We start from the raw sequence: 20,900 nt of genomic DNA, 5'->3' as shown, positions 1-20,900 counted from the left end.
AGCGTGGGACAACAAGGTGAGGTAGCTGGGGCAATGCGAAGAGTGAACAAAGGGTGACTTTAAACCAGAGGCTATGGTTGCTACTGAAGGTGGAAAGAAGGACAGGAAAAATGCAGTAGAGAGCCATGAAATCTAGCACTGACTTTACCTGCTGCATTGGGCAAGTCACACACCTTTCCCAGGCCTCCCTTTCTGAGTCTTGCCTCAATGCTCATTTAGATTCCTAAAATTATATTGGACAGCTTTCCCATATAGAAACAATAGCTTTAAGGTTGAGAGGCAGGTGTTCATCAATTTTGTAGAAGAGCTGTTTTTATTATATTCCCTATCAGAATTCACAAATGTTACATTGGTAACTTTATTGTGTATAGGAGTTTAAAATGTACAAAGCTTTTACATATTGATACACTTTGGATATTTGTCCTGTGCAAATCTCATGTGATCCCCAGTGTTAAGAGGTGGGGCCTTGGGTCATGGGAGCAGATCCCTCATGAACGGCTCAGTGCCATTCTGAGGGGATTGAGTGAGTTTTCACTCTTAGTTCCCCCAAGATTTGGTTGTTAAAAAGATGTAGCACCTCCCTCCCCTCTCTCTTGCTCCCTCTCTCGCCATATGACATGACTGTTCCCCTTCACCTTTTGCCTTGAGTGAAAGCTTCCTGAGGGACTCACCAGAAGCAGATATTGGTGCCATACTTCATGTACAAAGCCTGTGAAACCGTGAGCCAAATAAAACTCTTTTCTTTATATATAAATTACCTAGCCTCTGGTATTCCTTTGTAGCAAGGCAAAACAGACTAAGACACACACATTTTCTAATACAATACTAACCACCACCCCGTGACAGTTCTATAATTCCTGTTTCACAGATGAAGAAACTAAGATTCCACAAAACTGAAGCAATTCCAACTTTGGATTGGTACAGTAAATCTTTTTCTCCTAATTAGAGATTCTATTTAGTATGTTTCATTGAGATAACTCACGACTTATCAACATTTAAGTTTTTAAAACGCAATCATTCAGCAAGTAATACAGTGCCCATTAATTGTCCTAAAGCTACATATGTCATTCCAGACATCCAACAGATTACCTTACCACTAAAATGAACCAAGTGGAGTTTTAATAAAGTTTAAACTTTATTAAACTTCCATAATGTTGAAACAAAGCACTATAAATGAAAGCAAATAGAAACAAGTTTACATACATACACTTACCATACTGTTCAGTATAGGAAATGGTAGAAAAAAATAGTCTCAACTCAACCCATCTAATCTTGTGCAACTGCTATGAGTAGAACACTGAGTCACACTAGTGATTTTACTTTCCTGATAATGACTCCTTTCTCTTTGGCTACCCTAGATAGTACTCAGTTCCCAGATTAATTATAACACCCAATTCATTCCAACTACATACTAATGACTAATCAAGACAGCAAAGAAATTCCTTGGTCTTCAAAAGAAAAAAATAGACTTCCATTATTTATTAATTTCCTTTTCTTGTTTATTCAGCCATTAAAAGTTCATTTTATTTAAAAAGGATATTATTTACTTCCTTGGTGGTTGCAAAAACCTCTATTTTACTTTCTAAAATACTGGTTTCTTTTCTGAAAAACAGATCTGGCTTAATCAAAGGAATTTACATGTATCTTTTCAAGTCAGACAACTTTATAAGTTAATTCCTATAAAAGTTGTGTAAAACAGATTTTATTGGGTTGGTTCAAAAATAATTGTGGTTTTTAACAGTAAAAGTAATTGTAAAAACCACAACTGCTTTTGCACCAACCTAATATGTTATATGATTATTGATTCTTTTTGGTATAATTCCCTGTCCACCTCTCACTTTGAAATCAATAGCAAAACTTCAAATTCATAAGGATACAACATATTCTACAGGAAATTCTCCATCAGACTGCTTTTTATACCTAAGTTCATTAAAAACCAATCAAATCAAAAGACAATCACAGAACAGTTAACATGTCCAAGGCATTGTACTATGTAACACTAGTGATATTTTACCCAGCAGAAAGAGTAAAATACCTGAGCACTATAATTTATTATTTACCCTTAAGAGTCTGCTGTATAGCATTTTGTCTTTCAAACTGAAATCGTTAAGATCTTCATTTAGAAATTGGAAGACAAAGAGATACATATTGCTTTCTGTGTGATAAAATAAGTTCACTAAAACTAGGTATATAGATGAGTTTCCTCATATGCTTGAAGAAGAAAAAAAAGAAGCCACATGTCAAAATCCACATAAAAGTACAGAAAATGAAACCAGATACCCATGTGAAATCAAAAATATAGATGAATACTAAATGTATGACCAGAATGCTATCATCTCAGGTAAAATTCCATTCTCTGTCACTGCTGGTTCATCAATCTCACTTGGCTGTTAACCACACAGAACATTTAAGAAACATGCAAAAAATTTCAATCTTGACCAAACAGAAAATGTTATGCACACAGCTCCAGCCATGATGAGCCCTTTTCATCACTTGGAAACAGGGTCTACAGGCATATCTGAAAGTTTCAGAAAAATTATCCTAGGAGGGAATTTGATAGACTCATTAACAACAGCCTAAAAGGATTTGTGCTTTCTTTCTTAGGTCACTATTCCAGTGACTTCATTCAGCTCATATTGCAACTCATTCTGAAAACTGAAAGAGGTTAGCATGTCCTTTGTGGTATAATCAGGAGGATCACTTTCAAATTCTAGGTGAACTACTCACATAAATTTCCAGAGATCAAGATCATCTGACTAAATATTGCATGCACACCAACCCCACTGAGCAGACCCTATGGTTCAAATATTTTAACTCCAAATTACAAATATCACTACAATACTCACTTTTAGTTTCTTGTTTAGTTTGCAGCAATATCTGTACACCATTGCCAAGTTCAGCGGTCCAAAATCTGCATAGAAACTAAGATACAAGAAAAACAAAAAAGTTAGTACTTAGTAAAAGTACAACTTTCAGTAACATCAATGTTCATCTTTAATTTCATTAAACTTATAATCAAATTTCAATTATCTTATAACTAATCTTATCTATCGTATAATCCAAATAACTAATGCTTTCATCCTAATGCCCTCTAGTTACTCTAACTAGTCTCTATTTTAACAGGGAACTAGTGGCTGGGCGCAGTGGCTCACGCCTGTAATCCCAACACTTTGGGAAGCCAGGGCAGGCAGATTGCCTGAGGTCAGGTGTTCGAGACCAGCCTGACCAACATGGAGAAACGCCATCTCTACTAAAAATAAAAAATTAGCCAGAAGCGGGGGCACCTGCCTGTAACCCCAGCTACACGGGAGGCTGAGGCAGGAGAATCGCTGGAACCCAGGAGGTGGAGGTTACGGTGAGCCAGAGATCGCACCACTGCACTCCAGCCTAGGCAACAAGAGCGAAACTCTATCTCAAAAAAAAAAAGGGAACTAATTGGACAATTTTAAGTTCCACCTCCTTTTATCTGCCTGCCAGACCATTTAAGTAAACACACTAAAGAGCAGGCAAGGAAAGAACCAACAGGAATATAACAAGTAGATGGCCTGTACTACTTGCTTTTATTTCTTTATCATATATTTTAGTCATAAACTTACTTGTGTACTTTGGATTCCAATTATTCCACTCAAACATAGCTCACAATTCTCAAGTATCTTAAATCCAGTGGTCTTTTTTTCAGTTTTCGTTCTCCATGAACTTTCTGTATTATGAGACACACTGGCTCCTCCCGCTCTCTTCATCCCCTAACAGCTCCAGGATTCAGTCATCAATCTGTAGATCTCTCTTAGCCAACGTCATGAATTCAACTAACGACCCTATGGAAAAGTGATGTCTCTTCCACTTGAGAGCCAGTGTCAGTCTTCTCCATCTCGACTACCTGCTGGGTCCACCATCTACAGGCCCTTCCATCACCTGGAACTGAGAATATCTAAAACTCAACCCATCTTTCCTTCACATCAGCCCTCCAGACTGAAAAAACACTTTGCTTCTCCCAGTCACTCAGGCATTAAATCTCTCAATCACAATAGGCCAACAAATAAATATTTAATTCTGATATATCAAACAAGCTACTACTCTAATTCATCCCTTCCCTTTCTCTTCCTATTTTGCCAGCAGAAGTCCAGATCCTTTTCATCTCACACCTGTACTTTTTTTTATATACTTTAAGTTCTAGGGTACATGTGCACAACACGCACGTTTGTTATATATGTATACATGTGCCATGTTGCCGTGCCGCACCCATTAACCCATCATTTACATTAGGTATATCTCCTAATGCTATCCTTCCCCTCTCCACCCACCCCATGACAGGCCCCGGTGTGTGATGTTCCCCTTCCTGTGTCCAAGTGTTCTCATTGTTCAATTCCCACCTATGAGTGAGAACATGTGGTTTTGGTTTTCTGTCCTTGCGACAGTTTGCTGAGAATGATGGTTTCCAGTTTCATCCATGTCCCTACAAAGGACATGAACTCATCCTTTTTTGTGGCTGCATAGTATTCCATGGTGTATATGTGCCACATTTTCTTAATCCAGTCTATCATTGATGGACATTTGGTTTGGTTCCAAGTCTTTGCTATTGTGAAGAGTGCCACAATAAACATATGTGTGCATGTGTCTTTATAGCAGCATGATTTATAATCCTTTGGGTATATACCCAGTAATGGGATGGCTAGATCAAATGGTATTTCTAGTTCTAGATCCTTGAGGAATGGCCACACTGTCTTCCACAATGGTTGAACTAGTTTACAGTCCCACCAACAGTGTAAAAGTGTTCCTATTTCTCCATATCCTCTCCAGCACCTGTTGTTTCCTGACTTTTTAGTGATCGCCATCCAACTGGTGTGAGATGGTATTTCATTGTGGTTTTGATTTGCATTTCTCTGATGGCCAATGATGATAAGCATTTTTTCATGTGTCTGTTGGCTGCATAAATGTCTTCTTTTGAGAAGTGCCTATACTTTTTAAAATCTCTCTCCCCTTCCCTTTCATCCTGTATTCCAAGAAAGACATTAGTCTTCATAAAGTTTCAGTTATCACATAACCTCCCACTATTCAAAAATGTTTAATGGTTTCTTACTGCCTTTAGAATAACTCCTTGGTCCAGCAATCAAAGCCTTACACAACATTCCCCTAGCTTCCAGGCTGGCCTTATCTCCTGAGAGGTCCCATAGGAAATCTTCATTCCAACAAACATGTCTATTCCTTATTCCTAAATATTCCATATGTATTCTTAATCTAAGCCTCTACTCACATTGATTTCCTTGTCTAGAGTGTCCTCCTTTTCTTTCTGCCATCCTCTACCTTGCTCAAAGTCCAGTGCAAATCCCACCTTCTCCATGAAGCCTTTCCAATCATCCTAGGGAACACCACTACCTTTCTCTCAAAGTTTTCAAAACTTACCATCTGAGTCATTCTTTTAGTCTACTACATATACTACCAAATATTGCAAATTATTTTAAGTGTTGAGTCTACTTAATCAACTATAATGTTAGTCTCTCTGTCAGGGACTGTATCATATACTTATGACTAGAAGAATGTCCTACACATAATACAAAGCCAGAAACAAGTATTCATTATGAAATAGTTTGCTCATTAATGCTTTAAGTTCTAGTTAGTCTAGACCACAAATTTACTAAATATCAACATATTTCCAAAATCCATCCCAAAAGACCTTTGAATTAGTCATTTAATTTTTTTGCTGCCACCCAAATGACATTATCATAACTATGTCATTACATTACATAAAATCTGCCAATAGCCACTTGCCTTAGATAAATAAAGAATACTGAACTTGTATATTTTATCCCTATTAGGCAAGTCGGTAATATTTTGAAATTTACATTACAGGTGGCACCAAATTTAGCTGTCCCTGTACACAGGCTTCAAGAGAAGAACACAGAGATGCCAAAGAAAGAAAGCAGCAGTGATCTGAAATAAAAGTTCTAGACTCATTTCTTAAGTTCCCAGTGTAGTGTTGTAATGTAAATATAAACAAAATACCCACAAATCCAAAATGAACCATACCTATAATCCCTTTACTGGCCAGTCCAAGACAAGTCAACAAAAACTAACTGAAAAGAATCAAAATGAAGAGTATAGGCATACCTCATTTTATTGCACTTCACTTTATCATGCTCACAGATAGTGCATTTTGTTACAAATTGAAGGACCATGGCAACCCTGCATCAGGCAAGTCTATCAGTCCCATTTCTCCAACAGCATGTGCTCACTTCATGTCTCTACTTCACATTTTGGTAACTCTCACAATATTCTAAATTTTCATTATTATTGTATCTGTTATGATGGTCAGTGATCTTTGATGCTACTACTGTAATTGTTTTGGGTCTCCACAAACTGTACCCAAATGAGATGGCAAACTTAATTGATAAATGTCACATGTGTTCCGACTGCTTCGCCAACTAGCCATTCCCCGCCCCCATCTCTCTCCCTCTCCTTGGACCTCCCTATTCCCTGAGACACAGCAATTAGGCCAATTAAATACCCCTAAAAAAGTAGGCCAATTAATAACCCTATAATGGCCTCTCAGTCTTCAAGTAAAAGGAAAAGTTGCTTTTTAAAGTGAAACATGGTTCACTTTAAATCAAAAGGTAGAAATGATTAAACTTAGTGAAGGAGGTGTATTGAAAGCCAAGATAGGCCAAAAGCTAGGCCTCTTGATCCAAACAGCCAAACTGTGAATGTAAAGAAAAAGTTCTTGAAGGAAATTAATAGTGCTACCTCAGGGAACATATGAATGATATGAAAACAAAATACCTTTATTGCTAATATGGAGAAAGTTTTAGTGATCTGAACAGAAGATGAAACCAGCCACAACATTCCCTTAAGCCAAAGCCTCATCCAAAGCAAGGCCCTAATTATCTTCAATTCTATGAAGGCTGAGAGGTAAGGAAGCTGCAGAATAAAAGTATGAAGTTAGCAGAGGTTGGTTCATAAGGTTTAAGATTTATGGGAGGAGGTCAACATATTAACATTCACAGGAGTTTGGAAGATGTTGATTCCAACCCTCATGAGTAACACTGAGGGATTTAAGATGTCAGTGATGGAAGTAACTGCAGATGTAGTGGAAATGGCAAGATAACCAAAATTAGAAGTAGAGCCTAATTGCTGAATTCTCATAATAAAACTTGAATGAGGAGTTGCTTCTCATTCAACTTTATCATACTCACACCTTTTGCTCATGAATGAGCAAAGAAACTGGCTTCTTAAGATGGAATGTACTCCTGTTCAAGATGCTGTGAATATTGTTGAAATGACAACAAAAAATTTAGAATGTTACACATACTTAGTCGATAAAGTAGCAGCAGGGTTTGAGAGGAATAACTCCTATTTTGAAAGCTCTACTTTGAGTTAAACACTATCAAATAGCATCTCATGCTACAGAAAAATTTTTCATGAAAGGAAGAGTCAGTCAATATGGCAAATTTCACTGCTGTCTTATTTTAAGAAATTGCCACAGCCACCCCAACCTTCAGCAACTACCACCCTGATCACTCAGCAACCATCACACTGGGGCAAGACCCTCCACCAGCAAGAAGATTACAACTTGCTAAAGGCTCAGATGATCATTAGCATTTTTTAGCAATGAAGTATTTTTAGTTAAGGTATATACATTTCTTTCTTAGACACAATCCTATTACACACTTAATAGACCACAGTATAGTATAAACAAAACTTTTATATGTACTGAGAAACCAAAAAAACTTGTGTGACTTGCTTTATTGCAGTATTTGCTTTATTGCAGTGGTCTAGAACCAAACCTACAATATCTCCATGGTATGCCTGTGTATAAATATGCACCTAACAGTATTGATTAAGGTAACCTTTTTTCTATATAAGAGATTTTCTTACCCTTAGGTTAATCGAAGCAAAACTTTTGACTAATATACCTTGTTTTTCTACTTGAATATGAACATTGACACTGGTAGAATTTAAAGTTAAATTTGGGATTTTTAGCTATGGTTATTTGAGCTTTTTAAATTCACTTTGAGCAAATTTTGAGAAAGCAAAAATAATTCAAGTTATCCACAAAAATCCTCAACAAACCAAATCCAGCAGCACCTCAAAAACTTTATGCATCACAACGAAGTAGGCTTCATTCCTGTAATGCAAGGTTGGTTCAGCATATGAAAACCAATAAATGTGATGCACCACATTAACAGAATTAAAATTTTAAAAATGTGATCATCTCAAAGACAGAAAAAAAGCTTTTGATAAAATCCAACATCCGTTCATGATAAAAAACCTTAACAAACTGGGCATCAAAGGAACATACCTCAAAATAATAAGAGCCAACTATAACAAACCCACAACCAACATCATACTGAATGAACAAAAGTTGGAAGCATTCCCTTTAAGAACTGAAGTAAGACAAGGATGCCCACTCTTACCATTCCTATTTAACATAATACTAGAAGTCCTAGCCAGAGCAAGCAACCAAAGAAAAAATAAAAGGCATTCAAATAGGGAAATAAGTCAAACTATCTCTTTTCACTGACAATATAATGATATACCTAGAAAATCCTAATGACTCTGCCAAAAGACTCCTGGAACTGATAAACAACTTCAATAAGGTTTCAGGATACAAAATCAATGTACAAAAATCAGTAGCATTTCCATACACCAATAATATTCAAGCTAAGAGCCAAATCAACAATGTAATCCCAGTTACAATACCTCAAAAGAACTAAAATACCTAGGGATACATCTAACCAAGATGAAAGATCTCTGCAAGGAGAACTACAAAACACTGCTAAAAGAAGTTATAGACAACACAAATGAAAAAACATTCCATGCTCATGTTATTGGAAGAAACAATATGGTTAAAATCACTATATTGCCCAAAGCAATCTACAGTTTCAACACTATTCCTATTATACTACCAATATCATTTTTCACAGAATTAGGAAAAAAAACTATTCTAAAATTCATATGGAACCAAAATAAGGTCAAATAGCCAAAGTAATAAGCAAAAACAACAAACCCGGAGGTATCGCATTACCCAAATTAAAACTCTAGTCTAAGGCTATAATAACCAAAACAGCATGGTACTGGTCAAAAACAGACACATAGAACAATGGATCATTATAGAGAACCCCGAAATAAACCTGCACACCTACAGCCATCTGATCTTCAACAAAATCAATAGAAATAAGCAATAGGGAAAGGACTTCCTATTCAATAAATGGTGCTGGGATAGCTGGCTAGACAAATGCAAAAGAATGAAACTGGTCTCCTATCTATCACCATACACAAAAATTAACTCAAGATAGATTAAAGATTTAAATGCAAGATCTCAAACTAAATATCCCAGAAGAGGCCAGGAGCCGTGGCTCATGCTTATTAAACAGCATTTTGGGAGGCCAAAGTGGGAGGACTGCTTGAGCTCAGGAGTTTGAGACTAGCCTGGGCAACAAAGGGAGACTCCATCCCTACAAAAAAAAAAACTTTAGGCTGGGCGCAGTGGCTCATGCCTGTAATCCCAACACTCTGAGAGGCTGAGGCAGGCCGATCACTTGACCCTAGGAGTTCGAGACCAGCCTGGGCAACATAGCAAAACCCCATCTCTACCAAAAAAATATAAAAATTAGCTGGATGTGGTAGTGTATGCCTATAGTCCCAGGTGCTTGGGACGTTGAGGCAGGAGAACTGCTTGAGCCTGGGAGGTCGAGGCTGCAGTGACTTCTGATGGTGCCACTGCACTCCAGCCTGGGTGACAAAATGAGACCCTGTCTCCAAAAAACAATTTTTTTTTTTAATTAGCCAGATGTGGTGGCATACACCTATAGTCCTAGCTACTTGGGAGGCTGAGGCAGGAGGATCACTTGAGCGCAGAAGGTCAAGGTTGCAGGGAGCCATGATCATGCCATAGCACTCCAACTTAGGTGACAAAGCAAGACCTTGTCTCAAAAAAAAAAAAAAAGGGAGAATTTTACAAGAAAATCTAGGAAACACCATTCTAAATATCAGCCTCAGGAAAGAATTTATGACTAAGTCCTCAAAAAGCAAACATTGACAAGTGGGACCTAATTAAAGAGCTTCTGAATAGCAAAATAAACTATCACCAGAGTAAACAGACAACATGCAGAAGAGGAAAAAATATTTGCAAACTATGTATCTGACAAAGGTCTAATATCTAGAATCCATAAGGAATTTAACAGTTGAACAAGCAAAAAATAATCCCATTAAAAAATAAGCAAAAGACATGAACAGACATGCCTCAAAAGAAGAAATACAAGCACCTAATATATGAAAAAATGATCAACATCACCAATCATCAGAGAAACACCAATCAAAACCACAATGAGACACCATCTCACACCAGTCAGAATGGCTACTGCTAAAAAGTCAACCCAGCAATCCCAGCAATCCCATTACTGGGTATATATCCAAAAGAAAAGAAATCATTCCACCTTCGCAGCAACATGGATGCAGCTGGAGGCTATTATCCTAAATGAATAAATGCAGGAACAGAAAACCAAATACCACATGTTCTCATTTATAAGTGGGAAGTACATAACTGAGTACTCACGGACAAAAAGATGGCAACAATAGATATGAAGGAGTACTGAAGTGGGGAGGGAAGAAGGGAGTAAAGTGTTGAAAAACTAACTATTGGGAACTATGCTCACTACCTGGGTGACAGGATCATTTATACCCCAAACCTTAGCATCACAAAATATGCTTGTATACAAACCTGCACATATACTCCTGAATCTAAAATAAAAGTTGAAATTTTTTAAAAAAGAATTCAAGTCATCAAATTCTAGTTTCATACTAATCATTACAAACCAACTTCAATCTCAAATTCAAAGATGTACAATTTCTAACAATCAGAATGGCTTAGCCACGTGTACTTTTGAAAGCAATATGGTTCACATATGAACCTATTTCACCAAACACCAGGAAATAAAATTGGTATACTACAATAACACATGAGAAAGTAAATCAAACACAAACATCATCCTTAAGTTGATCTGTACTCTCCAACATGGTAGCCACTAGTCATGGCTATTTAAATTTAAATTAACTAAGGTGAAACAAATTAAAAATTCTTCAATTATTTCAAATGTGTTCAAAAGCCACATGTAGCTAATGGTTAAAGAATTCAACAATGATCTGCACTGATGGACAATACTGATCAAGATGAAAAGACATATCAAAATAACTATAAAAGATAAAAGAAATGACCAAGTACCATAAACGAAGTATAGATAAAATGTTTGAAGACAATATCCTTTCCCTACAAGGACCCAATTATTTCCCAACAGTGAGATTAGGCCCTGGTAATTTTTATCCTGTTTTGTTCAAGAGGGTCATATTTCCAAAAAACCAGTTGGAACTTAGAACATGAGAGAATGGAAAAATAGGTGAGGATCTAGTTCCCACCCTCCTTCACTGTCTCTCAAAAAGACAGGCTGTTTTAAGAGCAGGCTGCTATCCAAAGATAGCAACAATGAAGTAGTTATGCCTCTTTTTTGGCAAGAGTCTCAGGTTAAAGGTAGAAAAACAATATGCAATCCAAACCCAGAGGACTTCCCACCCCACAGTATGTTGAAACTCAGTGGGCCAGCCTTTGTATCCCACAAAAAAACGGATGAGCTTCAAGTTACACTAAAAAAATTCAGTCAAAAGTTTTGCACAACCAAGAATAATTTTGAACGAGTCTTCAAAAGTTAGACTTGTCACAGAGAAATATAAAGCCAACAAGCTCTATCTTATCTTAAGGTCATTTGATACAATACACTAATAAAACCATTTATGTATTTAAAATAATATAGTCTTACACATATAGTTTTCAAGCTTACTATTAATAAATACATTTTTTAATGTCAAGATCATTGAAAAATTGCTGATAGTTGTTCACACCATGCAGGGTTATCACCAACTTTGGTATAATGAAATACTGTGAATAAAGAAGACATCTTCCAACAACATGCTCCTTTGTAAGAACTTTCTTCACCAGAGTTGAGGGAAAAATGAAAACATACTAATAATACATACTATTAGCTAGAGGGAAATTCAATATAAAAATTAATTGATAATCAATTAAAATGAGTCAAATGTGCTAGAAAGTAAAACTACATCTATTTGGGCAGCTTAGAACAAAAGCAGGGTGGAAGAGGAGAAATGCAAGGTCATCAACCCGGGGATAGTGAAAAGGGAGGAGATGGTAGAAATAAGCGCTTCAGAGACTATTCAGAAATCTGAGGGTTGAGTGCGCTACTAAACTTGAAGTTAATGACAATGGACAGAGTCTTCTCCACCCTGGCATTTCCTAGGAAAAGGCCTCCAGAGCTACAGCCAAGCAAGGGTCCCCACTTTGTCTTGGCAGAGGGGAGGAGTCTCTTGGTCTCATGTGGCCAGGGAAAAACATGGACATTTTATTATTTGAGAGTACCCATGGCTTCATTTCCAAATGAATGAACAAACGAACAAATGATTCTCTCCACCTATTTGCAGATTTCTTCCAAGAAGGTTGGCAAATTATGAGTCAAGGCCTAGAATGAAACTCATGAACTATTAAGTGAAAATCGGTCCATCCATCTTTTATTCACTAAGTGTAAATAGCTAAAATCAAACCCTTTTCTGTTTTGACAGGAAAGAAACTAAAAGAATTGGAGCACTTGGAGTCATGCAAGTGAAGGAGGAAGGAGGTTCATCTCCTTACCAGGAGAACAAAGAAACAGGAGCCCAAGTATCACAGCAAACGTTCACAAGGGTAGGATCACCCACCACCCCACAGGTGCTGGTCCTACAAATTTGAAGGGACATAGAAGCTAGGCCTAGAAGCCTTGCTGTCATACTCAACATGTGTATCTCTTCTCACAAGATTTATGAAGTTTATGATGTACCATTATTTTGTCTTCAGTTTTTCTAATAAACTATAATTTAAGTGAATCAATTCCCAGAGGAATCATTGTTTGAAGTATTGTTATACCTTATTCTATACATTAGAAGCTTCATGTGAAAATTCCCAACTCCTCAGCAAAAAGATAAGCTACATTCTAAGAATTATCCATTTATTCTACAAGATTTATGACTACCTATTCTGAGCAAGGCATTACAAGTTAGCATATTCATCACAGAGTACTTGCAATACAAAAAAAAAAACTGCTTTAAAAATAGGATGAATAAATTCTATCAGATCATTATAAGGCATGCCAACCTTTCAATGTTTTACCAGCACTGCTGACATTTTTTGTCTCTTCATTCACTTGCTCACTCAAATAGTTACTAAAAGACTATTGGTCACCAGTCCCTATCCACAAGGAGCTCACTATCTACTGAGAAGACAGGTAAAGATATTATTACAATGTGATAAATGCTAAGATAGTGGTATCCTCCAAAACACAATGAGATCGTGTGTGTATGTGCGCGTGCATGTGTGTGCATGTGTGTGTGTAAAATTTTGTTGAAACTGATGAGCAATGCCTCTGGGCTGCACATTACCTAACAGTTTCCCTATCACTAGAATACTATCAGCACCCCTCCAGTCAGATGATAAAGTTTCTGCATGAGATGTGATCATTATGGCTGAATTCATAACGATCACATTTTAAAAAGGTCCTAAAGCACAATGAATACCAACCTCAGATGAGGGCACTAGTCTGAGTTTTTGCTCAAGCCCTTTAGCATAACCACCCACAGTCACACTGATGCCAACTTCTTGGGGAAGAGTGGCTGCACATCTAACAAGCTTCCCACGCACGAAGCAGTCTCATGCAGAACTAAAGATCACTGGGTGCCAAAAGGTTCCAGTCCCAATTTGGTCACTCAATGTCCCTAAGCTGGTGTCACAGCCTCTCTGGGACTCCACATCCTCATCTATCAAATGAAGCCACTGAATTAGATGGCTCCTAACGTTCTTTCCAGCTCTTATGTAACATCATAAGAGCTTATGTAATGTTCTAGCCATTATATAGAGTCTACAGAGTCTACGACTCTAGTTATCCTTATTGGACAAACCCATTCAACTGTTCAAATGTTTCTCAAGGTCTACTTGTCCTATTTTGATGTACTCTGTTCTATCTGTCCTCTCAGTGCATTGGGTCTGGGTACAGAAGACATTTCCCTTAGGGTGTCTCCTCTTTGGGGAAGGAAAAGAACACAGCTTCTTCCCTGAAATTCACTGTTTTCTGCACAGCCAGAAAGCAAACCCACAGACTAGAAAGCAGCTACATGTATTAGGAAACTTGACATCCATATTACTTACTCCTCTGCAAGAAGTTTGACATTTGTTGAGATCATAAAGGAAGGAGAGAACTCCAATATCAACTATTAATCCTGTACCTTGATGTATTGTCCAGGTTTCTAAGAAAGTTCAGGTTTACAACACCAGAGTGTAAGGAACGATTCTTCACTTATTACCGTCTTAACCCGAGGCAAATACCAGTCAGGTCAGGTGTCAGCTGCTGTTTCTGTAAAATGGGTGAGTGCTTTCACTTCGCCTTAAAGTCAAACAACAGACCAGATGGTATCAAGAACCCTTTCAGTATCGGGGTCTGTAATTCTAACATCCCTCGTTAGAGAAACTCAATTAATAAAAACTCCCTTCGAGACTCAGATTAATGAAAACAAAAGACTTCTTCAGGAATGCACTGGGAAAATTAAAGTTCACTCCCACAGAAACATTCTCAGCAGTATAAATTAACCCCATTATTCAAAGGCTAGTACTGAAGGCAGGAGAGCTATACAGCCAGTACATGCAAAGCTTTGTTAGAAAACAGAATGATGAGTGATTCTCCCATACATAAAAGGCTAACCCTCGCATTTCATAAAGTGACTGAGGCTCTTAAAAGGAAAATAATTACTCTAAAAGTTGTGGTGAGGATCACAGGGCCAGGGGCAACGGATCATGCCTGTAAACCCCAGCACTTTGGGAGGCCGAGGCAGGTGGATCACGAGGTCAGGAGATTGAGACCCTCCTGGAGAACATGGTGAAACTCTGTCTCTACTAAAAAAACAAAATACAAAAATTAGCTGGGCATGGTGGCGTGCACCTGTAGTCCCAGCTACTCAGGAGTCTGAGGCAGGAGAATCACTTGAACCTGGGAGGCAGAGGTTGCAGTAAGCTGAGATTGCACCACTGCACTCCAGCCTGGCAAACACAGCGAGACTCCATCTCAAAAATAAAAAACAAAAATGATGATCATCCATAATGATGAAGTCTGTGTATGACAGAAAAAAAGTAAATTGTGATCAATAAATTATTTTTTGTGTGTGACAGGGTCTTGATCTGTCACCCAGGCTGAGTGCAGTGGCACGCTCATGGCTCACTGAAGCCTCGACCCCCTGAGCTCAAGTGATCCTCCCACCTCAGCCTCCAGAGGAGCTGGGACTACAGGCATGTGGAACATGCCTGGCTAATTTTTGTATTTTTTGTAGAGACAGGGTTTCAGCATGTTGCTCCAGAGATCTGCCCACCTTGGCCTCCTAAAGCGTGGAATTACAGGCGTGAGCCACTGGGCCTGGCCAGTAAAATTCCTTAAGAAGGTAGAAATGTATATTCATTTTAGAAAGGTTTCCATAAGTTATTTAAAGTATAAAACTTTGATATTTCAGAATGTAATTTTCCAATTCTCTGTAGAAGTTGTCTCACTGAACATTTCCAGACACACAAAACTGAACAAATGTATTAAAGTACATCAATCATGGGGACCAAATTTGAAATAAACTACCTTTTCCGGTTCCCAAAAGAAAACTAAATTTTATTTAAAAAAAAAAAAAGTCTAAACTGGCAAATTCTTCAATTTGTCACTGGGATATGAACATATTTAAGACCAAAAAATTAAATTAACAACAAAGGAGATATCTTATTCAAATTTATAGTTTACACAAAGTATTTCTTATAAAGGAATTCACTGTCAAAAACAAATAATTGTGATGATTTACCAGATGCTTTTGATATAGTAGTTAAAAAGAAATTACTCAGGCAGGTAGTGAGGGTACGGGAGATCTCAGTAAGGTTTTCCTTTTAATGAAAAGCAGACGTAAAATCATTTTCTCTTCTAACAAAGAGTAGCCTGTAAAATAGAGCTGCACGTAAACAAGCAAGCTGGAAACTTGCACAGGTGAATGTCGGCAGTTGTGCCAGTAGGAATATTACTACCTGGGACTAAGCATGTTCAAAATGGCAGCTCCATCTTCTCTTTTTGCCAGCCACATGTACAGTGAGCAGCAGACAAGATGGCACTGGCCGAGTGGAAAGTCCACTTGCATAATGAGATTGGGGTGGGGTGACCAACCTTCCCCGCCCACTACGTAAACGTCACACCTGGTTGAACCAATCTATGGGCCCTATGTAAATCAGACACCGCTTCCCCAAGCCAGACTATAAAACCTGTTGCGGTCAGCTGCAGGCCCGCCTTTCCCTTTTGGACTCCTCTGTCTCACGAGAGAGAGCTGCTCTCCTCTCTCTTTTCTTCTGCCTATTAAACTTTCTGCTCCTTAACCCACTCACGTGTCCCTATTGTTAATCTTCCTGGGTGAGATATGGGAATGCCATATATTTTGAATAAATAGAGCAATATTTTTGATGACTCTCAATCTACATAAAATTCTTTGGTGCTCCTGGAAGTATTTCGTTGATTAAAACAAACCACTTTTTTTTAAGTAAATTGAAACTAAAGCTTTAAAAAGAATTATTCACAGCTCTACTTTGCCTCAGTAATGTGAATTGGAACAACTTAAAATGACAAGACATAGGAAACAACCAAAATGACCAAAGAGAGGAAAATGTTCAATACAGTATGATATATCCTTTCCCTGAAATATTATTAATATAGAGACATTTATGGTGATTTTGAAAAATGGCATTGGTTTGCAATGCTCATGTATGATTTAAAAATATTAGCATTTAAAACTGCATATACAAAATTATGCCAATTAAAAATTTATAGCACTGTAGGTTTGAATTTCTTCATTGTAGAAAAGCAATATTCTTTGAAAAATTTTTAAAAAAAATCTTTCTAAGACACAATGAATTTCACAATTAAGTATAAAATTTCAGCTCAAATCACAAAGCCAGAAAGGAACTTGAGATCAGTTGTGCCACTTACCTCCCCACATTTTAAATATCCAGGACAGGCACGGTCTATTTTCTGCTTAAAGATCACAAAAGACAAAGACTCCATTATAATGATCCCCTTTTTACTTCCTATCTCCAATCCTCAAAGCAAAACAGAATAGCAAAAAGGCAGTTTCCTTCTGATCTACATACCTCACCTATTTAAAGGTTCACTCTCTTCCAGTCACCCAAGCCAGAAACTTTGAATTGACCTTTGCTTCCTCCTCCCTACCCTCATCTGGTCAGTCCCAAATCCAGTCAATCGATTCTTTCTAGCCTCTCCCCATCTGGCCTTTCTGTTCCCCACTGCTACAACCCTAATCCAATTCTGCCATAACCTAACTGACCCCACCTTCCAGTGATGGCAGCACTCATCCTAAAGTAGAGCCCTGGTCACTCTCTGCCATTTACAAGCAAGCACAACTTACTGACATCCAAACAGTTTTCCACAATCCAGTCCCCAACTAAGTGACTGCTGCTGTGACCTGTCACTCCTCTCCACTCAAATATTATTACACCTCCTCTAATAGAATCTTGCTATTCCCAAACACCTCTTGTGCCTTTTCTCTGGACTCTGCCTGAAATCTTTTTCTTTCCTTTCTTCCTCATTCACTCACTCACTCATTCATTCATTCAACTAAAATTACTAGAGCCCCATATCTACGCCAGGCACAGTGCTAGGTGTTGGGACATAATGGTGAGCAAAAACAGGTAGTACTGGTCTTCAGAGAGATCATAAAATGTACTCTTTGCTATTATACACCCTTCAAAAACTAGCTCAGTTCTTATCACCCTGGGTAGCAATAATCTCTTCCTTTCTTGAACTCCTAACACATACATTTGCAGTTTTGGTCATGTATTATCCTGTACTGTATGTGTTTCCACTTCGTTCTTTACATATACATATCTCCAAAGCATTAGCGCAGTGTTCTGCATCAAAATCTATCCCCTCTAAATACTAAGTTTCTTGTATAGCAATTTTCAACCACTTATGAAATTTTAAGTTATGCTTTTCACTTCCCATAAAAATGTGTCAAGAGTTTTGTAAGGCTTTTTTGTGTTTTTGTTTTTCAGGTTTTTGTTCTTGTTTTTGTTTTTTGGTTTTTTTTGTTTTTTTTGTTTTTTTTGTTTTTTTAAGCACAAAGGTGTACTGAGCTGTGGCTAAGTAAAAGTCATTTACTTCTGGCTTGGGAATGTGTTTATGAACTTACAAATGAGAACATCTGATGTCTTAGGAATCTACTTCAAACAAAATAATGAAGCCGCCCTGTGGTGACCTGGCCAGAAAGAACTTGGAAGGCTGACAGCTCCCCACTGGGATCTCCTGCAGCCCACTTGGAGCTCTCTCTCAGGCTGCATGATTACGACTACTCCTGTTAAGATAACTCGCCTTAGCACCTTGGCTAAATTTCATGTTTTCACAGCCTTATCTCAAGCAAACTGAAAGAATGGAGTAATAATTTATCATTATGAAGATTAGAGATCAACTCTACACCGAATGCCTAAGAGGTCAAAACAGCAGATATTTAAATAAATCAGTATCTAGAAGGTAAATTTGATTCCCCTGGATTACAGAATTAAGAACTGTGGGCCAGGTGCGGTGGCTCATGCCTGTAATCCCAGCACTTTGGGAGGCCGCGGCAGGCAGATCATTTAAGGCCAGGAGTTCAAGACCAGCCTGGCCCACATGGTGAAACCCTGTCTCTACAAAAAATACAAAAATTAGCGAGGCATGGTGGCATGCACCCATAATCCCAGCTATTTGGGAGGCTGAGGTGGATGAATCGCTTGAACCCAGGAGGTGGAAGTTGCAGTGAGCCGAGATTGCCCCACTGCACTCCAGCCTGGGTGACAGAGCAAGACTCTGTCTCAAAAAAAAAAAAGAACTAACTGTGAATGTACACAGATATATCTACTTCCTCTTAACATATACTACATCATAACATTGGCTGTCATATGCTCAAAACAGAAGGTGAAAAAGGCTAGGCACGGTGGTTCACGCCCGTAATCCTAGCACTTTGGGAGGCTGAGGCAGGCAGATCACGAGGTCAGGAGATCAAGACTATCCTGGCCAACATGGTGAAACCCCATCTCTTCTAAAAATACAAAAAAAAAAAAAAAAACAATAGCTGGGTGTGGTCGTGCGTGCCTGTAATCCCAGCTACTCGGGAGGCTGAGGCACGAGGATCGGTTGAACCCAGGAGGCGGAGGTTGTAGTGAGCCGAGATCACACCACTGCACTCCAGCCTGAGCAACAGAGCGAGACTCCAACTCAAAAAAAAAAAAAAGAAGGTGAAAAAAAGCAGCCCTGAACAATTTTACTTTTTTGGATGAAGAGAAGAAAAAGAGGGGAAGAAACTATAAACTACCATCTTTTAAAAACTAAACAGTTTTCTGAGGGTTTTTTTGGAGAATACCATAAAAAAAAAAAAATTCACGTTAAGTTACACCAGGTAAGCAGCCAGAACATTTCACCAGACAGTCTACAAAAGCAGTTATCTTAGGCTTATAAAAACTGGGCTTCTTTCATTTTCACATGTCCTACAATTAACTCAATTTCTTTCCTCTCTTTCTTTTTGGTAGCGCACTGATAGGAAAAAAAAAGAAAAAAAAAGGCAAAATTACACCCCCCAAAAGTGAAATTACAAAGAAAAATTTTTAAATTACCACCACACATTACCAGATAGGAGCTGGTCATAGTTTGTGCATATACTGTCAGTGGCACATTTCCCCCAAGAGCCGTCACCACCCAAGTTAGAGGGATCAAGTCTGTCAGGAAGGGGCAAAGGTGTCCCATACCCTCCCCATTGGCCTCAGTCTCAGGCCGACTGGGAAATGCCTGGACTCCAGGGCGGACTGCCTCTGGCTTACATCCCTGCTCTGCCTTACCAGCTCAGTGACCTTAGGCAATATACTTCCCTTTCTGGGCCTCTGTTTCCTCCTTTGTTAAGTAGTGATAATAACAGCATCTAACTCCTAGGTTTGTTCTGAGGATTGAGTTAATGTGTGTGTGTAAACCACTTAGAACACTGCCTGGCACAAGGCTATACGTGTTAGCTGCTGTTGCTGTTGCTGCTGCTGCTGCTGCTATGGCTTTATTATTATTACTCCCACAATGAAATTTGTCTCGAGATTCAACCAAATCTCCTCTTCTGTCTACATCATAATAATTTATAATGAGAACTGAGTTTCTAAATGATGACCATAAGACTCTATAAGATCATATATATGTGTATGTGTGTATATGCTTAAGTGGCATTCAACCTTCCATTAAATTATCCTACTTGCTACACATTTAATTTGAAATAAAAATTTAAAAACCAAAAGGGTTTCTCCTGACCTACCTCTAACCTAAATACTCATTCCCACAAATATTTCTAGGCAAGAGTAGTTTTTCCATACTTCTCTCAAAAATGTTCTATGTTCACATTTTAACTCAAAACTATGCTACAGACAAGATAAAAGAAATCATTTTTCTATAAATTATTTATCCAAAACTTCCTGGATACATTAATATCAGGCTGCTTTAATTAAGTTTAAATGAAAATTGAATGTTTTAAATTATTTAAATCTTCCATTTAGCTAATTATTTCTCATTAGCGGCTGCTCATTCTTAACATGCTAAAACATTTGGTGAAATCCTTTAAGTCACTTCAGAAACTGCTTAAAATTCAGTCCCTAAAGTTTCTCCCTAAAGAGCTCTTTCCTGTATTTTCAATACCTTTCCTTCACAACTCAAAAAGAGAAGAAATGACAATGGACAGGCTGAAAATGAAGACCCTATACACTATCCTTCCCAGCAAACTAGCTTTCT

At 38.0% G+C, this 20,900-nt stretch overlaps 1 protein-coding gene across 3 annotated transcripts in view; it reads right to left on the bottom strand.

Moving 5' to 3' along the window:
- The window catches only part of CDC14A (cell division cycle 14A), a 183,025-nt gene that overhangs the window by 148,065 nt on the left and 14,060 nt on the right, over nucleotides 1-20,900 (bottom strand). For all 3 annotated transcript variants that reach the window (XM_011935181.1, XM_011935180.1, XM_011935179.1), the window contains exon 3: nucleotides 2,847-2,922. In XM_011935181.1, the coding sequence (XP_011790571.1) occupies nucleotides 2,847-2,888 (42 nt within the window). In that variant the 5' untranslated portion in view covers nucleotides 2,889-2,922. The remainder of the gene's footprint in view (nucleotides 1-2,846; nucleotides 2,923-20,900) is intronic.

Source organism: Colobus angolensis, unplaced genomic scaffold (genome assembly GCF_000951035.1).
Source record: "Colobus angolensis palliatus isolate OR3802 unplaced genomic scaffold, Cang.pa_1.0 Scaffold141, whole genome shotgun sequence".
NCBI lineage: Eukaryota > Metazoa > Chordata > Mammalia > Primates > Cercopithecidae > Colobus > Colobus angolensis.
Note: the sequence above shows the minus strand (reverse complement) of the source record. Positions and strands in the feature narration are given on the sequence as shown.